General features: G+C 31.1%; 1 protein-coding gene and 1 non-coding gene across 2 annotated transcripts; both read right to left on the bottom strand.

The window, feature by feature from the left end:
* Positions 1-6,176: 6,176 nt before the first annotated feature.
* Positions 6,177-15,497, bottom strand: LOC107920221 (transcriptional repressor ILP1). Its single transcript, XM_016849808.2, has 7 exons — positions 15,215-15,497; positions 11,360-12,564; positions 9,694-9,861; positions 8,153-8,832; positions 7,515-7,794; positions 7,039-7,328; positions 6,177-6,546 (listed from the first exon to the last, which is right to left on the bottom strand). The coding sequence occupies exons 2-7, from the start codon at positions 12,539-12,541 to the stop codon at positions 6,354-6,356; spliced, it is 2,793 nt and encodes a 930-aa protein (XP_016705297.1). The 5' UTR covers positions 12,542-12,564; positions 15,215-15,497; the 3' UTR covers positions 6,177-6,353.
* Positions 13,100-13,210, bottom strand: LOC121208811 (small nucleolar RNA snoR98). The gene has a single exon (XR_005903934.1). It is a non-coding gene; the product is annotated as a small nucleolar RNA snoR98 (small nucleolar RNA).
* Positions 15,498-24,461: the final 8,964 nt, after the last annotated feature.

Below are 24,461 nucleotides of genomic sequence, written 5' to 3'. Positions count from 1 at the left end.
CAAACACTATAAATAATAGAATAAAGGAAGAGAATGCTCATATATATGACGATGAAAGCGCGTATCTAGAACATCTTTCGCTCGTGGTTATCTAATTTTGGAATAGGATCTTCTAATTAAACAAACTTAATAAACTTAAACTAAACAGAAAACCTAAATTAAAAGTATGAAAGATTGTATGGAAGGCCCCCAGAATCCATTGTCTTAAGTTACTATATATAGAATTCATGTATTATAACCTAATTAGGTAAGTAAGAGTTGAATAACAAGTTAATTAAGGTTGTGTGGACTGCAACACCCTTGTAGTATTTTAAGCTTCCATCAAAATGGTGTCGCGACATTGGACATCGAATGGGATTTCTGTGGCTTCTGAGTTGGGTGTCACGATACTACATGTTGGTGTTGCAACACTAAAGTCGTTGATGCTCTTAATATGCTTCAAAGTTAGATGTTGTGACACTACATTCTAGTGTCACTACATTGAAGTCATTCCTTGTGTTTCTTAGCCTGAAATTGGTGTCTTGCACACTAAATTGGCTCGTCAGTTCTTACCTAAGCCCGTATTGGCCCAATGGGTCATTATTTTTTCCAAAATATGAGTAAAAACACTTATTTTACTAAAATTAAATTTAAGCTACTGAAAATAGAAAACGTAACAAAATGATATAAAATGGCTTGAAAACATGCTTATTTAGTGTCTAAAAGACTTTAATTTACCATCAGAATTGTGTTAGATCAAAGTTTGAAGCAAATAATATTTTATTTTACTAAAAAATGAATGCATTTCTTTAGTAATTTAATTTAATTTCTCTTTTCTCAAATATATAGGAGAAACGATAAGCACCTAGAGCTTCTTTTTTAATCAAGATGACAAGAAAAGAAAGAGGAGAAACCCTTATTTTATGGGTCAATATTTGATACACTACAAATGAAATTTTTTAATTTCACAAGCAATGTTCAAATACTTTCAATGTCCCGATTTTTTTAATTATTTTTTTTATTTTTTACTAAATTCTAAAGCCTACTTGTGGAATTTAAAATCTTCATCGATAGTGTATCAAATAAAATTTTTTTACTAAAACATGTTATATGTTTTTATTGTTGGAAATTTTTGACCAATATTATAGAAATTACCAATAAATTTGTTAAGAAAACAAATAAAATAGACTAAATTTTAATTTTCCTTGGCTTAGAAGATATTAACTTATATTTGAAATATTATTTGAAGATTATATCGAAAATTAGAGAATTTAATTATTAATTTTTATTCTTAGTTTGAAATGAGTCGCATTCATTAAATATGAAAGTATACTTACAGAAAATGTCACATTATCAAGGGCACTTAAGATTCTAAGAGGTTATATTGCGAGTATCCTATGTATTATTGAATCTTGAAAATTTTGATAATTTCCTTTATCCAAACATAAAAATATGATTCCAAAATATATGGTTACCTTGATAATCTTAGATTTTGGTTAACTAAATGCTCCAAACAATAATGTACATTACAATTAAGGATGACAAAAAAAAACTCAAACCCAACGGGTACTGAACGACCTAATCCGATATTGTTGGTTTTTTTTTTTTTTGAAAATGAGTTCTAGACGGGCCTAATTCTAAGGTTGGGTTGGGGTTAGGTATAGAAAAAATCCTACCCTAAGATAATTACAAAATTACACTTTATATATAATATTGTTTAAAATATATGATAATAAAATTTATATTAATATTTGTTTTAGCATAATTGTATCAAGAAATAATTAAATGTCATTAAAATAAAAAAATTATTGTTTTTTTTTAGAACATAAAATTTTTTTAAAAATTCCACTCACCTTGTTTTATTTAATCAGGATCAAGCAAAAAATAAGAGAGGCTTTGTTGTGAGCTTCTTTAAGAAAAAAGCTTATGTTACAAGTTAATTGGTGTACTCTCATAATTTTTTGATATTTTCTCATAACAATTGGTATATGTTCATAATTTTTTGTATTCCCTTAGATTTTGTGTACTTACTCATAATTTTTGGTATTATTTCGAAAATAAGGTTTGGCACGAGATATAATTTTGGAGTAAACAAAAAAAAAATTGTAAACTCTTCAACCCGGCCTAGACGGTAGACCTAAATTCGAAAAGTTACATTAACCACCAAAGTGGCTCAATCTTTATCAAAATCAATTTTCCTTTTAAAACTCAAGTTCATACATGTTATTTATATATTCTAGTTTAACTTATTAGGAATAGCAGCAGAATTAAAACATAAATCGATTTAATAAAACAATTTCATTTAATCAAATATTAACAAATAATAACCTAATTTTATAATGAATACTGAATGAGATGCACTTAACAACTAAATTAAAACCAAATCCCAAACCACAATTTATAATAAAAGAAAACAAAAATAACTCAACCTCCTAAGGAATTAAAAACAATAACATTAACGAAAAGAAAATGGAACACAAGCCGAGACCCTTCGAGTGTCGTGTCTGCGCCATAGTCTGAAGGATTATTTGTAAAGATAGAAACTTGGGGGAGTGAGCTTTGGAAGTTCAATGTGAGTTCCTTTACAATAAACCAAATCACACAGCTATATTTTTAAATAATAAATACACATCATACATCATTATCAAGAATAGCAATCGGATATAAATATTTGTCAATTTCAAACATGGTAAATTGGTGTTGCAACCTTGGTCAAGCAATAGTAATAATATATTCAATCATAGACAATCAATTGAATCAATTTTAGAGTTATTCATATTGTTCACGAAAGATATAGGCACATAAATCAATTCAATCGTTTCATTAAGTAAATTCAATAATGTGTGCATGAATTGTCACATATGTCATACAAAAATCTATTTGAAAATGACTTGTCCTACCCCCAACCACTAACGCTCCAAAATCAGGAGTTGTCTCGAACTCCCTCCACAGACTTAATACCACATCCAGATTTGGGTAATTGCAGATAAAAGTTGTCGGTAACAACGGAAACACGACCATCTCTCAGATAAGAGCTATCAAAGGGACCGTGAGAGCACAATGAAAATGTCGCAATTAGGATCTACTGTAACTATGGGTACATAGCGAGACCGTCGCAATTAGAACCTGCTATAACTGTGAGTACACAACAAACAATTAAATGTAGATAAATTGTCGACTCTTCCTCCGATCATATCATCCAATCCTTGCAAAAGTAATATAAATACATTCAAGTCATTCAACCTATATATTGTTTACCTTTAATCTGATAACTAATCGATGAAATTCATGAATAAATTAGACATGCAATTTTGCAAACAATTACGACATTTGGATCATTCAATCGAGTATCCATAACATTCATGTAACATTATTCACTATTCAAGAAATCAATCAATCAAAAGTAATTCAATAATCCATATATTTCGTTGTTCTATTCCTACTCCAGGACATAATTGATAATCAAGTTCTCTAAATACTATTAAAAACCTAATCAGGGACTGATTTGAATAAAATAATTAAAGTTGAGACAAAACTGTAAATTTTAAGTTCGTGTGCAAAGCGAATATGTGAGGGAATACCGAGGGACTTGAGTTAGATTTGAATTAGAACTCCTCATGTGGCTTGGAAAGGGACTTAATGGTTGAGTTAATGAAAATTTCAAGGGCTGTTTGGTAAATGGCCCGTTTTGGCCGAATTTCATGAATGGAAAATGAAGTAAACAAAGTGGATAGAACCTAGGAATAAAGGGTTATACTGTGATACTTAACCATTTGACAATTGCAAACATTTCTTAAGTACGTTCTACCACATTAATTTGTTCATCCTTAGTAACAATGGGGTTTGAACTTTAGTTCCGAAAAAGTTATACTAAGCCCTTATCCACTAATGTTAAGACTAAATTGATGATGATGTTTAAAAGAATATAGTCCTATAGTTTTAGGATATTACATTTTAAATATTAAAAAAATTCAATGGGATTTTGTAACGAAAAAATAATTTAAAAAATATTAAAATTTAAATAAATAAATAAATTATTGAGGCGATACCAAAAATTGGTATCCCCTCACAAATTTTGGTATCTTTTCTTGTTGTTTGGTATTCTTCCATAATTTTTGGTACTTTCTCATTTTTTTTTGTATTCCCTCATAATTTTTGATACTTCCTCATATTTTATGGTATTCTTTTATAATTTTTGGCACTTCCTCTTATTTTTTTAATTTTCCCTCGTAATTTTTGATATTCTCTCATAGTTTTTTGAACATCTTCATAATTTTTGATACATCATCATATTTTTTGGTACTTTCTCTTCTTTTTTTTTCTGTATTCTCTCATAATTTTTTGTACTTCCTCGTACATTTTGATACATCCTTATAATTTTTAGTACATCCTTCTTCATTTTTTATACTTTCTCTGATTTTATAATATTCTCTCATAATTTTCTGTACTTATCATTTTTTTAGTATTCCCTCATATTTTTTGTATTATCTCATAAGTTTTGTACATCTTCATAATTTTTTGTGCATCCTCGTATTTTTTGGTATCCCTCGTAATTTTTTGTACTTCCTCATATTTTTTAGTATTTCCTCATGATTTTTTATACATCTAAGTTTTGGTACTCCCTCATAATTTTTTGTACTTCCTCGTATTTTTTTGTACTTCCTCATGATTTTTTATACATCATCATAAATTTTGGTACTTTCTCATTACTCTTGGTATACTATCATAATTTTTGGTATTATTTCGAAAAGAATGTTTGGCATAAGATATAATTTTAGAGTAAATAAAAAAATATTATTTTTAAATTTTAAGAAATTTTAATGAGATTTTGTAATGGAAAAAAATATGCTAAAAAAGTTATGATTTTTGGTATTCCCTCAATTTTTTTTGTATTTCCTCATATTTTTTAATATACTCTTAAATCTTTTAATATGATTTCAAAATGATGATTTGGTACGAAATATAATTTTGGAGTAAAAATTAATTACTTTTAAATATTAAAAAATTTTCATGGGAAAAAAATTGATAACTTTTATTTTATGCTAAATTTTGTGAGGGAAAAAAATATATTTTATGATCATTTTTAAAAAAAATGAAGAATTAAATAAATAAAACAAATTTAGTAACACAAACCAAAATTAATATCCCTCATATGTTTTAATATTTCCTCATGTTTTTCTTTTTACTAATGTTTTTATTTTATTAGTTTTAAATTCTATTAGTATGCAAAAATATTTTATTTCTTTTAAAAATTGATTTCTCAAGCTAAACCTTTATTTTGAAAACAAATAAGAAATTTTGACGTCATACTAAAAATTATAAGACAATACTGAAAATCATGAAAGATTACCAAAATTATGATCAAATATTCTGAAGGAATTCGTTTTTCAATTTTTTTTTTTTGTTTATCAAGTAACTCATTTACAAATTTTTTTTTCAAAAATTTTACCTATTTATTAGATAATTCATTTGCAATTACAAGACAACACATTCAAAATATAAAAGAGTTTGAACAAAAAATATAGACTTGAAATATAAGATTAGACAAAAAACAATACTCGTTTTATAAATGAGTCAAGCCTTGAATAAACCCTTTTTTACCCTTAGCCCAGGCCCAACCTAAATATATATCTAAAATATCAAAAGTACCGATAACCTTAATAAAGTATTGATACATTTCACAAAAGTATCAATATCCTACCTAATATCGACACTCTCTTAAAGTTCAATGTTTTGAAAATTTTAAAAAAAAATTAAATATCGATACTATAAGTTTTAATATGAAATAGGTCAATTTACACCTGAATTTAACATTTATAATCTAAACTGAGATTAAGCAAAAATTTAAACTTATTTTTTAAGCCGAACCCAAACTTAACAATCGAGCTTAAATTTTCCAAAACGCCACCCACCTTGTTTTATTGTAAATTTTAAGAAAAATTCCAACACTCACCAACTTTATCATGATAAATAAATTTCTTCTGAAATATAGAACAGATAATTGAAATGAAATTCCTTCTTTCCAATATTATCAAAAAAGAGAATTCTGTCCTTCAAATACCCCTCTAAATAAACTTATTTTAAGAAAATCTTTGAAAAAGACAGAATTTGAGGCTCTTGGGGCTTCATATATACCGAATAAATTTGTAAGAACTATTAAGGGGCGGAAAAGAAAGATCAAATTTACAACATTTGCATTAGAAACATCAGAGAGAATTTACTATTAAAAAAAAAATCATATTCCACAAAAGTCTCAATGGTGATCTCTTCCCATATTATTCATGTATATCTAACACCTACTGCCGGTTCATTGGACAACTTTACTAGTCTCACTCAGCGAGGTTAATCAAATCTTATCCTTAACAAGGCATGGTTCACAATGCTTCCTTTAGATGAAACCTCCTCGCTATATCCCTAGCATTGTCATATTCATTTAGCTCAACCAACATTTTCTTCAACCGACGAGCTAGTCCACCAGCCTCACTTTCACTCACACCTGACGCATGCCTTCTCTCCAATGTTTTTCCTAACGACAACACACAATCCACCAGCGGTTGCAACTTGCTACTGCACATTTAAAGAGTAAAAAAGAAAAATCATGAGATGCAGAAGTCAGGAAGCTTCCGAACGAGAAGCAATCATGTAATTAAGTCGGAAAATACCAGACCAGTACCCTTGCAGTCGTTTAAAAGGTGAGCCTTTTATGTTATAATTATGTACATATAACTTCTATTATGAGTGTAACGTATTGGTGTGAATTTCGAGAGAGAGATAAATTTGAAAAGTAAACAGTAAAACAATGATTACAGACCAAGAACAGGGAAAGCAGAAAAAATGTAGATGAAACAAGCAATAATCCACGGGGGAAGAGGCCAGGAATGACAGGAGCAGGATGTTGGATATTTATTCAAATTTGTAGATTATTTAACAGTTCAAGCATAATTGAACCATGGATGCGCAAAATTACTCGGTTCAATAGGTAACACAGATGACCAATTTGATCACAGCAGGTGGAGAGCAATTATGGAAATTTAATGCACCTTAACAGACTATTAGTACCTGGAATCTAGTGAGACATTTGTGCCTGCCCACACCCCAGATAAAGAAGCTACAATACGTTCTGTTCTTGTGACAGCATCATGAACATCTGAAGCAATGCACCGAATATGAGGTAAAATTTTCCCACACAAAAGGTCATCTAGAGCAAGCCTCTCTAAAACTGGCAATGCCAGGATATCCTTCCACAACCAGATATTTCTCATCAAACGAACAGACATCCCAAACCGATATGCAGCAACTCGTGCAGCATTTGGCACAGCTTTCATCACAAGTGGGCTCCATGTTGGGACCTGCGAAGCAAAAATATCAAAGAATCACAATAAGAAGAACAGTTATGAGTTAACGTGTCCATAGTCAAAGATAAGACACACATAGAGGCACAGATGCCTTTCTGCAGATGTGCACACACAGAGTTAAAGAAAGCTAGATTGAGATATAAATATATATATACAGAGAAAGAGAGAGAGAGTAAATACCACAATATCAGTAATGGCATCCCTTAGACGAGAGCGGATAGTAACTAATAATTCTGCTAAAGCCTCACTAGAAGGAGGAACATAATCTATAATCAAACTCGTTGCAGAAACAGCATTCTTTGTTTCTTGTGTGCTAAGCAAGTCCCAACAATGGGAAATTTCATGATGCAATACTGGAAGCGCAATCTTTTCCACTAGTGCAGGAATGAGGTTAGCATCAGAATCATCAGGTGCAGAACTTCCATCTTCACAAAAACCATAATTGAATAGCAAATTATGCCTGCAAAGGTGAAAGATATTCTTAGTACGAATAATAATTAAAACAGATGCAAAGTATAAACCTTTAACATGTGTCTGTTCATTCAAGCATGCACCTTTGTTTCTACCAATCAAACCGAGATAACCAAGCCCATATCAAAATATTCAAAACAGGGTACTTCTTAGCATAAATTCTAATTGAAACAGATACAATAATAAACCTTTATCATGTGTTTGTTCATTGAAGCATGCACCTTTGTTAGCACCAATCACCATAAACTAAGATAACAAAGGCAGCAAGCCCATATCAAAAGACTCAAAACAGGCTATTTAAGTTCAATTAGCAATATAACTGAAGTTCTTTAGTTAAGCACCATTACCATTTCATATCAGAAAAGTCTTCATCACCATGGAGTGGGTCCCACCTAAGCAGCTCAAGTCTTACATATGGAGAGAAGATAGAAGGAATACTTAATGACATGTAAGCATCCCGATAGCTTGAAGAATAATCTTTCTTCAATTTTTCAAACTTCTGTTTAACAGCAGAAAGTTGGGAATATTCCTCAGATGCATCACTGAAAATTTCATTTGCTGTTTGAAGCAACATGTCACGGTTTGATCGATATGCTGTACCCTCACTATCACTCTCGTCAGTGCTTGATTCTCCTTCTATTTTCTGGTAGGAATGGTCTGTCTCCATGGATGATAATCTCTTAGAATCAAATCGAGCTTTCCTGCGTTGACGAGCCTCAGCCCTTCGTTCCATATCCAAACGTTTCTGCCGGTTCACATCTCTACCAAATTCATCTAACTTAACCGGTAAATTTACTTGTTCTCTAATGGCAACGGATGCAGCCTGGGCTGCATTTGTAGCAACTTCAATCATTATGGCACTGCTTCCACGTTCACTGAAAACCAACATTGCTGCTTTCACAGCTGCTTCAACCTCCAGCATTTCATCATCATTGTTTGCAGATCTTCTTTCCAAGACAGCCAATGCCCGTTCTTCATTAAGTTTCTGCATATGCTCTTCAAGTTCCTCTATAAGGGGAGCTTTATGCTGGGTAGAAAGTCATAGTAAAAAAGATAAGCATCAGTATACAAACAGGTCTAGTTACAAGCATGCATGAAAAAGAAGCCTCAAGAAACCTGAATATCTAACAAGAAGTCACTCCAAACAAATAAAATTCTTAAGACCATGTTTAAATACAAAAATCAAGTGGTATTAAACATACCATCTAAATCCCAACCAAAGGGCTTTTTAATAATTTATTATGCTTGTACGTGCTAATGTAATTTCAAATATTTAGCTAATTTTCAGATTGTGCATTCATAGCTTACAAGTACTTTTTGCTAATTCAGTTTCTCGCAGCTATCAATGATTGAGAACTTGATATTTGTGACTCAAATTTTATGTTAGTAATATGCTTTTCACAAATGAAATTTCAAATTACTTATTCAGTATTTATTTTTGAGATCACTGGTACTACATGAACAAATCCTGTGTAACAGTGTGTTTGCATGCCTACGAGTAAAATTGTGCTTCAAACATTTTTGGATGTAAAAGGACACTAACTTTTATTTTTACATATTTAAATTATCCTTAATAAAAAAGTGATACAAAGAATTAATATCCAGATAGTAATTGAGATTGATATGAATTGAATTCTATCAAAAATGAATTTAACATTTATTATATTTCATTCAGTTTATGTACTTCCTACTTTTGTTATTATTAAATATTTTTTGCTGATCAGATTTATTATTAAATACTTCATCACTTATAATTTTAAAAGTAAAAAGTTCTAAAATTTAAGATATGTACTCTCCAAAAGAGACAGAGAGAGATCAAAACAAACATCTAATTAAGGAGGAAACTGGCACACAGGAAAACAGGATATAGAATCAGATAAAGCCATACCTGCAAAAATTCACATATAACAGAAACATAATCACGAAGCTTTTGCATAAAGATGAACTTCTCACCAGCAGCAGATAGAGACTTCTCAAGAGCCGTGATATTGAAAAGAGAGGCTGACAAATTCTCATCAGCCTTACTCAATGATGAAATGGTTCTGGCATGAGATTCCTGGTAAGGACATAAAAACTGATTAGGTACCAAATAATTCAAACATCTCTTAATGCACATGAAAACTCAGGTAAAAACATTTGAAAGTGAAGAGTACCTATGCAAAAAAATTTGTAGCATATTTATAAAAGAAAGAATATTAGTAGGCTTTTCTTTCATTAAAAAACACACTAATTTTGTAGCATAGAAAGAGCAAAAATACATCTGTTTATAAGCGGATAAAGCACAATATTCGACTTCCTTGATTCATTCATTATTACAAATTTGTCATGCCCTCTAACTAACTATACAAGCAAAAGCTAGCACCTCTCACAAGTGTTCAATAGGTTCAGGAACTATACCAATAAAACTCATCTAATGACCTTTGAGAAAACCCGAAACTTAACTTGAGCAAAATATATCCTAAAGTGTAAAGACCATAGTTTAGGGAAGCTAACAAGAACTAGATTAGGAATACGTATCTCAACAATACAACGAAATGAATTAATAAAGCTTGAACAATGACACAAATAAGCACCAAAAGGACTGATTGCAACAATGGACTTTCCTGCATATTGGACTTCCCTTCTGTACTTAGTAGCACAATGGTCATGTCACACTCATTACATGCGTTGCAGATTCGAAGTTAAAACCTGAACTTTAATAGGTATGATTAACCCATTAAGTAACTACATGATTTTAGAAAATCCATCAAGAAGTTGATACAATAGTTGAGCCATGGAGCCCTTCCATTCAAATCTCATTTGGGTATCAAAGAGCTATTGACAAGTTCTACACATCTTACTATCGACCAAATCCCACATAGTTTTATGGGAAACAATAAATCTACTAAAAAGAAGCTATCAGTCATAAGCAATGGAAGGCTCCACGTAAACACCACAACAACACTACTTAGGCAACTTGTTTGGAACTCAAGTACTACTATCTAATCTGGCAATCTCATTTGAATTGGAAGTTATCAAAAACACATTTACTCAATGCATCACTAAGAAACGCAGCATCGTCAATTAGTCAAACAATCCCAGCAATCAATCAGTTATCAAAAGTCATTTAAGTCCTCGAAAAAACTCTATGGCAAGAGCTTCAGAGATAATATTAGACATCTAGCATAACTTTTGATGCAAATCAATCAAGGAAGCCTACATCACAGTGCACCCATTTCATTGCAATGCCCCACCACCGAAGCCTATAAATGACTAAAATTGGAAAACAAACCAAAACCACAGAAGTAATAGTTTCTAGCATCCTTCCACTTTAGAAAGCTTGAAAAATATCAAAACAATTGACTCCTTACAAGTGTGACTACAGTTATCATGTTCTTCCAGTTTCATGTTAGATTACCCTTTGGATTCAATTTAAAGCATAATTCTCATACAAACTATTGGCAACAACCAAAACTAAAACATACCAACTCATACCCACTAACAGTTAATCAAAATTAAATCACTTTGGCTTCTATTTCAAACTCTTTAAAGACAAGTAGAGAACATAGAGATACCTTAAGCCTCCTCAAATTCTCTTGTAAAGCCTTTTTAGCAATCTCAGCTTGTTGAGATATCGACGCAACATCTAAACCTTGAGAAGCCCCAGCTGCACCAACAATGCTTGAAGATGGAGTAGGTGGCACACTTGGCATCATCGAACCATATGAAGCAATTGTCGAATACCCAAACCTTTTCTGGTGTTGCTGAGGCATATTATGAATCATAGCAACTCCAGCAGTGGTATTACTACTAATTACAACTCCATTTGAAGCGTCATCCAACCTCTTCCCCAGTCCTTTCCGGAACTGCTCTTCTTCCCACAACTTCTCCTCCTCATCATCATTATCCTCATCATGAATCTCATCTTTCCTCGAAACTACACCAATTGCTCTCTCCTCAACAACCTCAAACACACCCTTTTTCCCACTTTCACCCAACAACCGCCCTCGGAACTCTGCTTCCTCCTCATCACTGAACTCTTCCTCTATACCACCACGATTACTCCCACTATCCAGTGATATATAATCAGGAGCAGGCCTTGCAAAAGACTTCCGAGCCCGGTCCTTCTTTGCCTTGATAGCCTCAATAGTTGCCTGGTCAGGAAAGGCCGAAGAATCCATATCTACTTCTTTACCAATCGCCATCGTTGTCAACCTAGATTCTACTTCATCTTTATCAAGTTTATGTTGTGGGACATTCTCTTGCTGGGAGTTCAAATTTTGGGATTGGGGTTTGAGAAGGCCTTTGAGAACAATCTTAGGCTCAGATGACATGGAGGAAGCCCGTGAAGAAGGGGCAGCAAGGGTGCGTGTGTTCTTTTGGAGCTCAAGTAATGCTTCTTTTGTATAAGTACCGGCTTGGGGTTGTACATTGGAAGGTAAAGAAGAAGAGCTTTTGCGGTCTTTCATGGAGGTAATCTTGTGGGCAGATGAGGATTTGGGAAACCGAGAGGAAAAGGGTTTTTCTCTTTCTCTATCTCTGCTTCTATTTGAGGATGATTTGGTTGTTTCTTCTTCATTTTCATCGTCAGCGAAACTAAGGAGTTTCGGAATTTTCTTCGTGGCAGGTTTTGAAGATGAGGGGTTTGTGGTGGCGGTGGTAGAGGTGGGGTTGTTTTTATTATCGTTGCCATTGTCGTCGTCATCAACATCATCGCCACGGCGACGGAAGTTTCTGGCTCTGGTACCGCTGCTCATAGTCAATGGAAATCGCCCGAACACTGTGCCAAAAATCACAAAAACAAATAAAATAAATAAAGGAAATAAATAATATATTGAAGAAATTACATAAGTTAAATTAAACACTTAATTTTTCAATACTTCCCTATTAAATTCAATGACTGTTGATGTTATAACGAGCATAAAATATACATTTTTTAAACATCTCAAAAAAGTATTAACTCGTTTTAATTCAAATGAGAGAATTTTTTTTTTATGAGTTAAAATTTCATGTACTGATAAGTTTATAATTTAATATGTTTTAGTGTATCAAATGATAAAACACAAAAAAATCACACAATGCATTTTTTTCTGTCTCTAAGTCTCGTTACATTTCTAGTGATTTGAACCCCAAAGCAGGAAATTTCTAATATAACAGTTATGATCTATTCACAACCAAAAAGGAAATTACAGCCTTTCAGTTCAAGAATATAACAGGATACTGATAAATAAATCAAGATGCTGCCAACCATATAAACACCAAAAGTTATAAAACTTTTAATCGCAATTAAGGTCGATGCCCTTCAATATTGACAAAAATGTAAAAGAAGAGCCAAACTTGCACTCCATGTGAAGCAGAGCGCAAGCATTAACTTCTGATTTAATATCTGGAGAAGATACAAAGAGGCAGATGGCTATTTGATATTTGGATCGCAATCCTCCATCAGACACCACATTGCCCACTTCTCCAATATTCCACTCGGGGCCAGGCACTTAAAAAAAAAGCATTTAACAAACTCTTATCACCGGATCTTTAAACATTACAGCACATGATACATGCTGAACTGAAGACAATTCTAGGGAACACATAATCATTACTCATCAGTTAATTATACATCCATTCTGATGTTAATAATCCTGGTCCCAGGCAACTTACTGTAATAAACTCAAAACAGTGGCAATAAATCCAGATTTCAGCTCCAACAAAAATATCATACTTGCTAAATCTCAGCCGTAAACTAAACCATAATCAAACACGTCCACCAAGAATGTTTTCTCCTTTACCAAATTGCATTAATTTTATAGTGATTTCAACCCCAAAGCCAGAAATTTCTAATATAACAGCTATGATCTATTCCCAACTAAAAAGGAAAAGAAAAACAAGTCATACATTTTTTTCTTAAATAACAGAAGCTCAGGTTACTATAAACTTTCCAAAGTCCTACCATTTGGAACCTAATAAAATACAACCCCTTTACTCCTTCTATCCCTATTCAAAATCCAACAATTTTTTTTAACTTTTGATAAAGCAAGGCTAGTCTAGCTGAGCTACAAACTTATTAACATCTCAAATCTCAAAAGAGTTAATGAACTGATAAATCTCCAAACCAGAAACCCAGAAAATTTAAAAGAAAACAGATCAAACCCAAATTCAATACAGTTAAAAAATATGCTTAAGGTTATTTTCTACCCATTTTCTACTTAGTGACTACGTGTCAAACATTTTTTCCACTCATTGTTGACGCAAAAACATTAAAATTAAAATTAAAATGAAAATGATATATTATAAATAAATTAAAATAAAAACCTTACATCTAAAAAATATATTTTCCAAGTAATTTATTTTTCTTTTCTAAAGGTTATTATCCATGCTTTTGTTTCCTTCCAAAGGTGCACGGCAAAAGTAAGAAAATAATTCCTTAAACAAAGGAAATTTAAACTCAAGAGTCAAGCCTCCAGGCAAATGTTTATTCAACAGGGACTACTAGCAGGAACATTCAAGTTATCAGTCCAAATTATGCCCTTTATTACCGTTCAGTTTTCAGTTCAACTCCTTATCGTGTGATAGCACAAACATCAATGTGTTTAGCTTCCAATCCAATCACATGCTGACTCAATTTCTGCAGTTGAAGATATCTCATGTCCTTATATCCCCAACCAATAAGAAGAGTTATTTAGCTAATATCCAACCTTATCATTAAATATAATTCAAAATCTTATCCATGCCATACAATACTCAGCATAATTAGTCATCCAACAGATTATCACAGATTGGTCCAATTCATTAGTTAACCTGGAAGAAGTTGTACACTAGAAAAACATATGCGTTCGGTTTTAAAAAAGCACACTGATCCAGACATAGTTCGCTTCCAGTTTGGCTACTTGTACAAAATTTTGATTGCTAAACAAAAAATTTGAATAACTAAAGCAGTTGACAAACAGTTGGTCCAAATGTTCAGATCAGAAACATGCTCAGGTTTGTGCATGTTACCCATAAATGCACGTTAAAAGGTTTCTAAGCCAAACGCAAGACAGAAGTTATGTAGTTTACAAAATATATGCATATTATATATACACAGACACACATGCATACATACATATGCATAGATATCTAACACCACAACATAAAAGTCTTACTAAGGACCAAAGATAACCAAAGTAACAGAGAACTCACCACAACAAAAATAAAGCAGACAAAAGTAACATATTCATGACGAACATGGTAAACAATAACAACCCATGAAATAACAAATAATCTAAATTATCTATCACCACCCCCCCCCCAAAAAAAAGAAAAGAGAAGTAAAAGTAAAAGCATAACCAATACAACAGCAATTAGAAGTTAGGGATAGTATTTCTTATTTGTGTTTTTCAACAAAATCAAGCTAAAAAAATGCTCACAGCTTTAAAACAAAACTCTAATGTTCATACCTTTAAAACAAAAGTCGATGGAGGCAATGTGTGTTGAGGACTGAGGGAAGCGACAGTGGGTGTGAACCGTGAGGTCAGTGGTGGTGACTGGTGAACGATGATGGTGGTGGTCGGCCGGTGGGTGTAGGTGGAGATTGGACTGGCGAAGGCAAATGGAGGAGTATAGGGCTGTTAGAAATTAGGGATTTAGAACTTGTTTTTTGGTTTTCAAGGAGGAACGACAGATTGGACAGAGAGAACAGAGAAAAAAAGGAAGCACAGGGCCTATACTACAGGCATGTTATTCGGGCCGGTTTAAATTAAAAAGAAACGGGACTCATTTTTTTTTTAAGTCCTGGCCATTATCTATTTATTCAAACTTTCTTATTTTTTAGAGGAGCCTTTTAGTATGATTGGTAACCCAGTCCTTAGATAGATCTAATATATAGGTAAAAGTAAATATTATTTATTTATATTTATTTTAAGTGTTTTATTGAGTTAATATTAAAAATTAATTAATATTAATTTAATTTTAAAATTATTAAAATATTTTTTGATATATAAATTAAATTATATTTTTATGAAAGTATTTTTATCATTTTATATAATAAATCAATAAAAAAATTTACCTAAAGAGATTCGAAATTGAAATTAATAAAATATATTCTATATTTTATGATAATGATTTTATATTTTTATTAAAAAATCAATAAAAAAATCATAATTATATTTGAACACAAAACATAATGAATGATAAATAATTAATTTACTATTGTAATTAAAAGGTTAATTAATTTTTAATAAATATACTTGTTACAAAATTCTTCTCCCCATTATAAATTTAATTAATATAAAAGATTATAAGAAACACCCACAAAATAATTTCAGTGTAATTTGAGCTTTTCAATTAATAAAAAATATTTAAATTTTGTATTAAGTAAAAAATAATACTAAAATAAGCTAATCACATGATTAAAAACCTTTTTTTTTTAATTTTGCATAGTTTAATGACATGATATGTACTTAATAAGATTATTGAGCTTTAACATTAAGAAGAAAGTTCAGAAATTATCAGAGTCTTGCCTAATTATTTTGTCAAAGGTACAATCTTAGTAAAAGAAAATTTATTAGTCCCTCTCAATTTTGATATTGAATAGATTAGTTTATCTTTAAAAAATTAAAGTAATTTAATCTTTATCGACTTCAAAAGTGAGCAACTAATCACAATATTAATATTTTTTTTCAATTGTATATAATTTTTATTGGTATAATACTAAATTTAACTTTCAAATTTTACAGATTTTATCATTTTGTTATTGGTCTAACAAATTTAGCTTGCAACATTTACATCATCTATAAATTTGATCATAATTTAACAAATTTATATAAGATAATATTTGTTTGTCCAAAGAATATCAGTTGGAATAATAGTTAAGCTTTATGGAGAGAGTTCGGGGCAAGTTTGGAGAACTGGTTGTATGGTCGTTTGGTGATGGAGAATCAGTCCGTTTCTAGACTGATATTTGGATTGCAGATCTTGGCCCTCTTCATATTCATTATATAGGGGTTGGACCGTTTGAAAGATATAGTAAATTTTGATGGAAAGTGGAATTGAACATTTTGTGTGCTTTGCTTCCATTAAATATACTAGCTTATATTACTAATATGCTACCTCCAAATAAGGATGATTGTAATAGTTTGTTTTTTAATAGTGACAGAACTGTGATTTTGGAATTATAAATTTTTGTCGTGTTGGCTCGTAAATATTATTTATAAAATATTTATGGAGTCATTTGAATTGTGTTAAAATTTGATTAAGAAATTTTAACGTTTAAATAACTAATTAAGGTAAAAGAATTAAATTGTAAAAAATACAAAACTTGTTAATTATTACATTTAAATGATTAAATAACTTAATTATTAAATGAGGAAGGACCTACGTAGAATTAGCCCATTTTTTATTATTGTTGGACAGCAATATGAATAAAAATGATAAAATAACATGTATTTTAATGGCATAATAGTAATTAACATTAAAATTAAAACAAAATAATTAGGAAAGATGGTATTTTCTTCTTCATTTCTTCAAATTGATGCCGAAACACCATTGAAGGGGGCTCCAAGCTTCGGTTTCATTTTCCTTGCGTATGTGAGCTCAATTCTCATCTATTTCTTGTAATTTTTATATTTTTAAGATCGTTCCAACTAGGTTCAATTAGCTAGTATCTTCGTTTTTGAATCTGTTAAAAATTTTGAAAATTACCATTGATGAATCTTGGTTGTTTGTGATGATAATGATGTGTTTAAAGTTTTGATTATGATTTTTTGTTGTTTTGTAAAGTGATTTAAGTTAGTTTTTTATTAAAGGACTAAATTGTAAAAATGTTGAAATTGCATAGTTTATTGGTGAATAAGAGGTGTTTTGTAGACTGTTTAAGGGCCTAGAATATTAGGCTGTAATCTGATCTCTAGAAAATGGTCAATTTTATGATTTTCGAGTTAAAAGACTAAATTGCATACATTGTAAAAGTTTAGGACGATTGTATAATTTTAGAAAAATAAAATGGTATAAAATATAGAATAAATTGGATTATGAAATGAAAGTTAATATTGAAAAAATTTTACATTTTAGATCAATATTAGACCTGTTCATGGGACAGGCCACCGGCCCGGCCCAAAGACCTACCCGAAATGTGGGAGGATTTGAGCTAAAATATAGGCCCGAAAAATGGGTTTGGACAAAAAAAATAAGTCCAGTTTAAAAAAGGGACCGGGCCTCGAGTAAGGCATTTTTGGCCCAGTCCGAATTCACTAAAGGAAAAAAAAAATTGTTTTTTTTAATATTATTTTCTTATTGTTTTCTCCCTATTTTGCTACCATTTTACTATTATGTTGCTACTATTTTATTGTTATTGTTTGGATATTATACAAAAACTTATTTTATTGTTAATTTTGTTATTATTTTAAAGACATTTGTTAATTTTGTTATTATTTTAGAGGCATTTGCTTGTTAAGCTGCATATATCTTAGTGTTATTTAAGTATACATATTTTTTAAATTTTATTTTCAATTTGTTGGAAAATATTTATTTTGATGTTTTTAGTATTTTTGATGTATTATATATATTTTAAAATTATATAAAATAATATAAAAATTAATATGGCCAGACCGGGCCCGAGCCTAGCAAACAGACCTGAATTTTTAGTTGAGTCCAACCCAGCCTAGCTCGGTCCATACACACCTCTAATCAAGATCTTGTTGATTTACGTAGAAAAGGAAAATTTGATAATTTGATATTTATATGAATTGTATGATGATATAATCTGAAATAGTTTATTTTAATAGTTTAATTGATGTTATAATGTTGGGGAAAATGTTATTGGATTTTGGTACTTAGGCTGGATGAACGCGAGATAGAGTATGAATGAATGATGGTGTGTTACGTGGGGTTGGAGTGGAAATTGATGTGGTGTGATATATATATTTTCCCGAGTATACTGAGGTTCAGCTTTTGTTACGAACCCTCGTGTAAGGGTGAGTAAAATTCGATTCGATTCGAAAAACTCGATAAAAAATTCAAATTTTGAATTAAATATTTCAAGTTATTTGAGTTAATCAAATTATTCAGATCAAATTGAATAAAAAATTAAGTTTTTTAATTTAACTCGAATATGAATTACACAATTTGAGTTATCCGAAAATTTAGTTAAAAAAAGGCAAAACTACGTTGTAACAACCCAATTTTGCTCGGCCAAACCCAAAATAAATAAATAAATAAAAGTTCATTATTAAAAGTTCAATTACAAAATGACTCAAAAATGAAGCCAAAATACAAAAAAAAATGGCCCAATGGCTTAAAAACTTAAACTAGTTTCAGAAAAGCCAGAAACCCTCCCCTAGCAGGCAGCAGGCACGCCACCCGAGACCCCTCATCTTGAGGTCTGACGCCTCATCTGCCACCATTGCACCAAAATGGCAAAAGCAATGGTCTCTCCCCTCCGTTGACCGCACACCGCCGCCTGCAAAAAGAAAGAAAAAGGACAGAACAGTAACAACAAGAAAACAGACGATAAATATGGCAGAAACAACAAAAAGAAAAAATATATATATGTATAATTGGCTATAAAAGCTAGAGATTTGAGATGTAATTTTACACAACACAAAAAAGAAAAGAAATATAAAAACTAAAATCTTGAAACAACAGAGAGCAAAAAACAAAGGTAGTTTATTTCCTTCCATTTTTTTATTCAAAAAAAAAAGAAAAAAGAAAATAATAAATAAAAATAAAACCTTTTGCCTGCCTTTTTGTCTTCGCACCACTGTTGGTGTCTCCTTTGGTCCGAGAGGCCGTCGAATCCCTAGGGATTCGGCCAATGCCGTAGCTAAGGACGTCAAGAATTGAAAGGTTTTCCTTTTTTGGGGGGGGGGAGTTTTGGCTTTAGTCTAGGATTTTCGACTCTGAATCGGAGTTCTACGCAAAAAGGGGGTTCAAAGGGGTTTTTGGGCGATTTTTCGGCCACGACAGAGGTCTGCCATTTCTATGGTCGGACTTAAAGGCCCCTTTCAGAGAAAAAAAGGAGAGAAAATAATTTTTTTAAACAGTTTAGAAATGATTTTTGAAACATTTTTTACTTAAATAGGGACCCCTAAACAACATAGTTTCGTTCAAGCCCTAAACGTCCCAAAATGACGTCTTTTTTATGGGACCCGAGACCTGACCCACAAGCTAGCTAGATCCACGTGTTTTTGCGATTGTGGCCTATTTGAGACCTTGGTCCTTCCGCTTTCAAACTCCTTTTTAATATGGTCCTAATTTCATTTTTTTTCTTTTTAGATTGCACCACTTAATTTTAATTTGTTTTCTATTTAGTCCTTTGTCTGCTGAACTCTTGGAGAATGACGCGTCTCTTAGAGTTTTGGATAATTTCCCATTTAGTCCCTTTTTCTTTTCGCGCATTTTATTTTGGTCCTTTATTTTGATTTATTACTTAATTAATTTATTTCTTTATAATTTTCACTTCTAATTTCATTTTAATTTCAATTCAATCTTTCGTTTATCTTATTTACCCTTTTGTGGACCTTTTTATATTTTTTTATTATCCCCTTACCCCTTTTTTTTTTAACATTCAAAATTTATGTTATTTAAATTCCCTTTTTTTATGTTTTATTAGTATTATCATTATTATTTGTTAATATTCTTTTATTATTCATATTAATATTATGATTATCGCTATTATTATTATAAATTGACATTTTTATCATTATAGATACATTATCATTACTCACAAGCATAGCATCTTTAGTTTATCATTTATTTATTTGTTCATTTGTTCATTCATTTATTCGCCTATCATTTTAATATCATCATTTCTTTGTTTACTTGCTACCATATTATTTTTTTGTCAATATCCATACCGTGTATCATGTTAAAAAAATGCGTTCATTTTATTATTAGGCCTACATAAATTAAAAAGCATGTAGTTAAAAGGTTGTGTTTGTTTTATCATATGAATAGAAAAATGTTAAAAAAAAGAAAAAGAAAAAAACAAGACAATGTTCATCATTTTTGGAATTAGAGGAGTCGTGCTCCTAACTTACAGAGTATGGCCTTTTTCTAAAACATGAAATAGTTGAATATCTATTTTAAAAATATAAAAAATGAGATTTAAGTAATGACCAAGTGGCGATCATTCTTGTTTTCGAGGATTTAAGGTATTGTGTCCTAACTTACAGGACACGATCCTTTCTTCTCGATTAACTTGAAATAAGACTTTTTCTTGAAAATTAATATGGCTAAACGATATTTTGATATTATGTAAAGGGGGATCGTGTTTTAAATTCTCTTTAAATTTTCCGTTATCGATATTAAGACATCAATTAATCAATTAGGTACCAATTTTGGGCGTTACGAGGGTGCTAATCCTTCCTAGTGCGTAATTGACTCTCGAACTCATTTCCTAGATTTTGTAAACCAAAATCATCGTTTTAGTAAATCTCAATTTTTTATTAAAATGATCAAATTATGAGGTGATCCGATCACACCTCATAAAAATGATTGGTGACGACTCTCATTTTCGTTCATTTGTTTTAAAATAAAAAGTCGATTTCAAAAAATGGTTTCAATAACATCGTTTTGATAAATGTTTACATTTTCTAAAGTTAAAAATCAAAACCATTAAATTAAAAGGAAAAACTACGTCGTTTTGATAAATGTTTACTCATTAAGTTAAAAGGCAAAACCATTATATTTGTTTATGTCGTTAAATAATCTTGTACTTCGTCTACTAGTTAAATAATGGGTCATGTAAATACAACATTAAGTATAAATAATAGGATTCGTTAACTCGACTTGACTTGAAATTTTTTGACTTGATTCGGTTCAATTCGAAAAAAATTTGAATTGAGTTCGGTTGCTAAAATAGGATTCGTCAACTCGAATAACTAAAAAATTTTCACTTGATTCGACTCGACTCGACTCAATCGAATACTCACCCCCTCATGTTATACTATCATGATCTGGCATGTTATGGGGCGGATGTATATCCTGTGGGCTAGGCACTTAGTATCATAGCGTGTTATCGGTTGGATTAGCTCTTATGAGCGTTTGGCATGTTATCGGGTGGAGTACCTCTTGTGAGCGATTGACGTGTTTCAGTTGGATTACTTGTGTACTCGTATCTGTAAGTCATTCATCGGGTCGTAAATTGTTGTATTATAACTTATTTAATGATTTTGAAAGGCATGACATGTATTTGACATCATGAATTAACTCGTTGTGGACATAAATGTTTTCCTGGAGATTATTATTTGAGCTTTGAATTGAATTATGGAATTCATTGGTTTGATATTGTGGATGACAGGAAACACTTGTTGTTGAATTATTTTTTATTGAATTGTTATATTTACTTTGGTAAGATTTATTGTTTTTGTACGTCAAACTTACTAAGCTTCAATGAGCTTACTTATATAAATTTATGTTTCTTGTAGATACTTTTGAAGGTTGGATGATTGGATTAGCACTCAAGTCACATTATTCATCTGATTTCGGTAGATCATAAACGTTTATTTTGGATTATATGGCACGTAATAGGTTTGTTTTGTCATTACTTTTGTTTTGGTATGTATATATGTAAAGAGAGCCTAAATGCAAGTTGGTAACTTGAACATCACTACATGGTCTTGAAGTTTATTTGGCAAATGTTTAGATAATGACTTGCTATGGATTATGAATGATGGAAGATGTTTTTGATATAAACTTGTAGTATATGTATGACTAAAAGGTCTATTTGAATTGCTATGATTTGAGGTGCCTATGATAGGCATATTGGTTAGAATTTAAGTTGTGTGAATTGGCATGTTTTGGTTGACGATTTATATTATTGTATAAGTGTGTATACTTGTAGTACCAATGAGGGCACATTGACTAGGCACTTAAGATGGTTGAAATGATATTATTTAATTTTGTTTAATGTCATTTTGAATAGGTCTAATGGCTAGTAAATGGGTTACTTAATGTCCAAGAAATCTTGAAATGATAAACTTGATATTTATGGTTCATTTAGGTGCACACGACCTAGGACACGCCTGTGCCATTTTGCTATGTACCACACACGGCCTGCGACATGGCCATGTGTATTAAGTCAATGTGTTACACGGCCTAGCACATGGCCTGTGACAGTGTGGCCTAACTCAGTGAGTTACAAGGGTAGGGACACAGCCGTGTGTCCCATTTTTTGGATTTTTTTATATTTTCCTGAAATGTTGTAATTTGTTTCAAAATAGTCCCTGAGGTTTTAAGATTGATTGTTTAGTCCCTAAAGTTCAATTTAAGCCTTGTAGATATAAGATATTATTGTAATTCAATTACTCTGTGGTTTTTAAGAAATTATATATGAAATGATTATGATTTACTTGTTTATTTTGTTAACTTGCTGTAGCATTCCTGTAACCCTATTCCGGTAACGAATACGGGTTAAGAGTATTACAATGACGGTGGTGTTAGTGCATCTGGATATGGGAAAGCTTGCATAGGTACATGGTTCGAGATGCTTATAGAAACTTGATGGAAATGCTTGAGAACCGAGGGATAATGCTTGGAATATGATATGGAAAACAATGGTGCCAGAACATATTTAGTCCTGTGCCTTGCTTTGTGGAAGAGTACCCTTTCTAATGTTGAGTATTTGTTAGGCAGAATTAAACACTTTTAATTTGGGTTTTGAATGTACTCCTTACTAAGTTTGGGATGTTCACCTTTTGTCTACTACATTCAATGAGTAATTTTGACAGCTTTTACTTGTCAAATAATATATATATTTATATTTATATTGTTTAGCTAAAATAGTTATACTTTGTGATTTCTTTAATGAAGTGATATAATATTATTATACATAAACAACTTTAATCAAAATAAAAGAATATTGTGGAGTTTACAAATGACAATAAACACTTCGACTGGGCTTTAAATGCCACAACCTGATTAAAAAGATTCCCTGACTTAGACATAACAAGAATTGCAAAGTAATTTTTGGGGGTACATTGCAAAGTACATACTAATATAATTTATGTACGCAAGAATTTTCTCTATAGCGAGATTACGTTGAATGTCGCACCTAACATTTTATCCATAACAAGATTACCTACGTTGTTAATTATGTTTAAATTTATTCTAATTTAAATCCTAATGACCTACGTTATTTCAATTTTGCATTAATGATTAAGTTCAATCAATAAAACTTGTATACGAGGTCAGTCAATAGCATTACATTACTAAGAAAACATAACAAATTAAATATTCTTATAAACAAATACAACTAATTTACATCATGTTGAGCATAAATATATAACTACTTTCTATATTTACTCTCGTATTTTAAGGGTGATATGAATAAAAGATGAAAAGATTACCAAAATAATTGTATTAGGTGGGAATTTTTTTATGGAATTCCATTAATAACATTATTTTTCTCCAAAACATAAAAGGGAAACAACAAGAGACAATCATGTCATTAAGGAGAAAGAACAAAAATTGCTTTAAGTATTCGGATATTTTCATAAGTTCTAAGAATTCAAGGCTCAAAAAGAATCCATAGATTCACAATAATTTGTTGCTTTACCATACTTGTAGCAGAGAAAACAAAGTTAGACGTAAACTCATTTTCAACACACCATGAATCCGGGTAACATAACCCTTAGGTCCTAAATTTGTTGCTTGCGTTTGCTGCAAAAAATGGCACACTTATGGAGAATGTATTATCAAAGCACATAC

This window comes from Gossypium hirsutum, chromosome A10, assembly GCF_007990345.1.
Source record: "Gossypium hirsutum isolate 1008001.06 chromosome A10, Gossypium_hirsutum_v2.1, whole genome shotgun sequence".
Classification (NCBI taxonomy): domain Eukaryota; kingdom Viridiplantae; phylum Streptophyta; class Magnoliopsida; order Malvales; family Malvaceae; genus Gossypium; species Gossypium hirsutum.
This window is presented reverse-complemented; position numbering and strand designations above follow the sequence as displayed.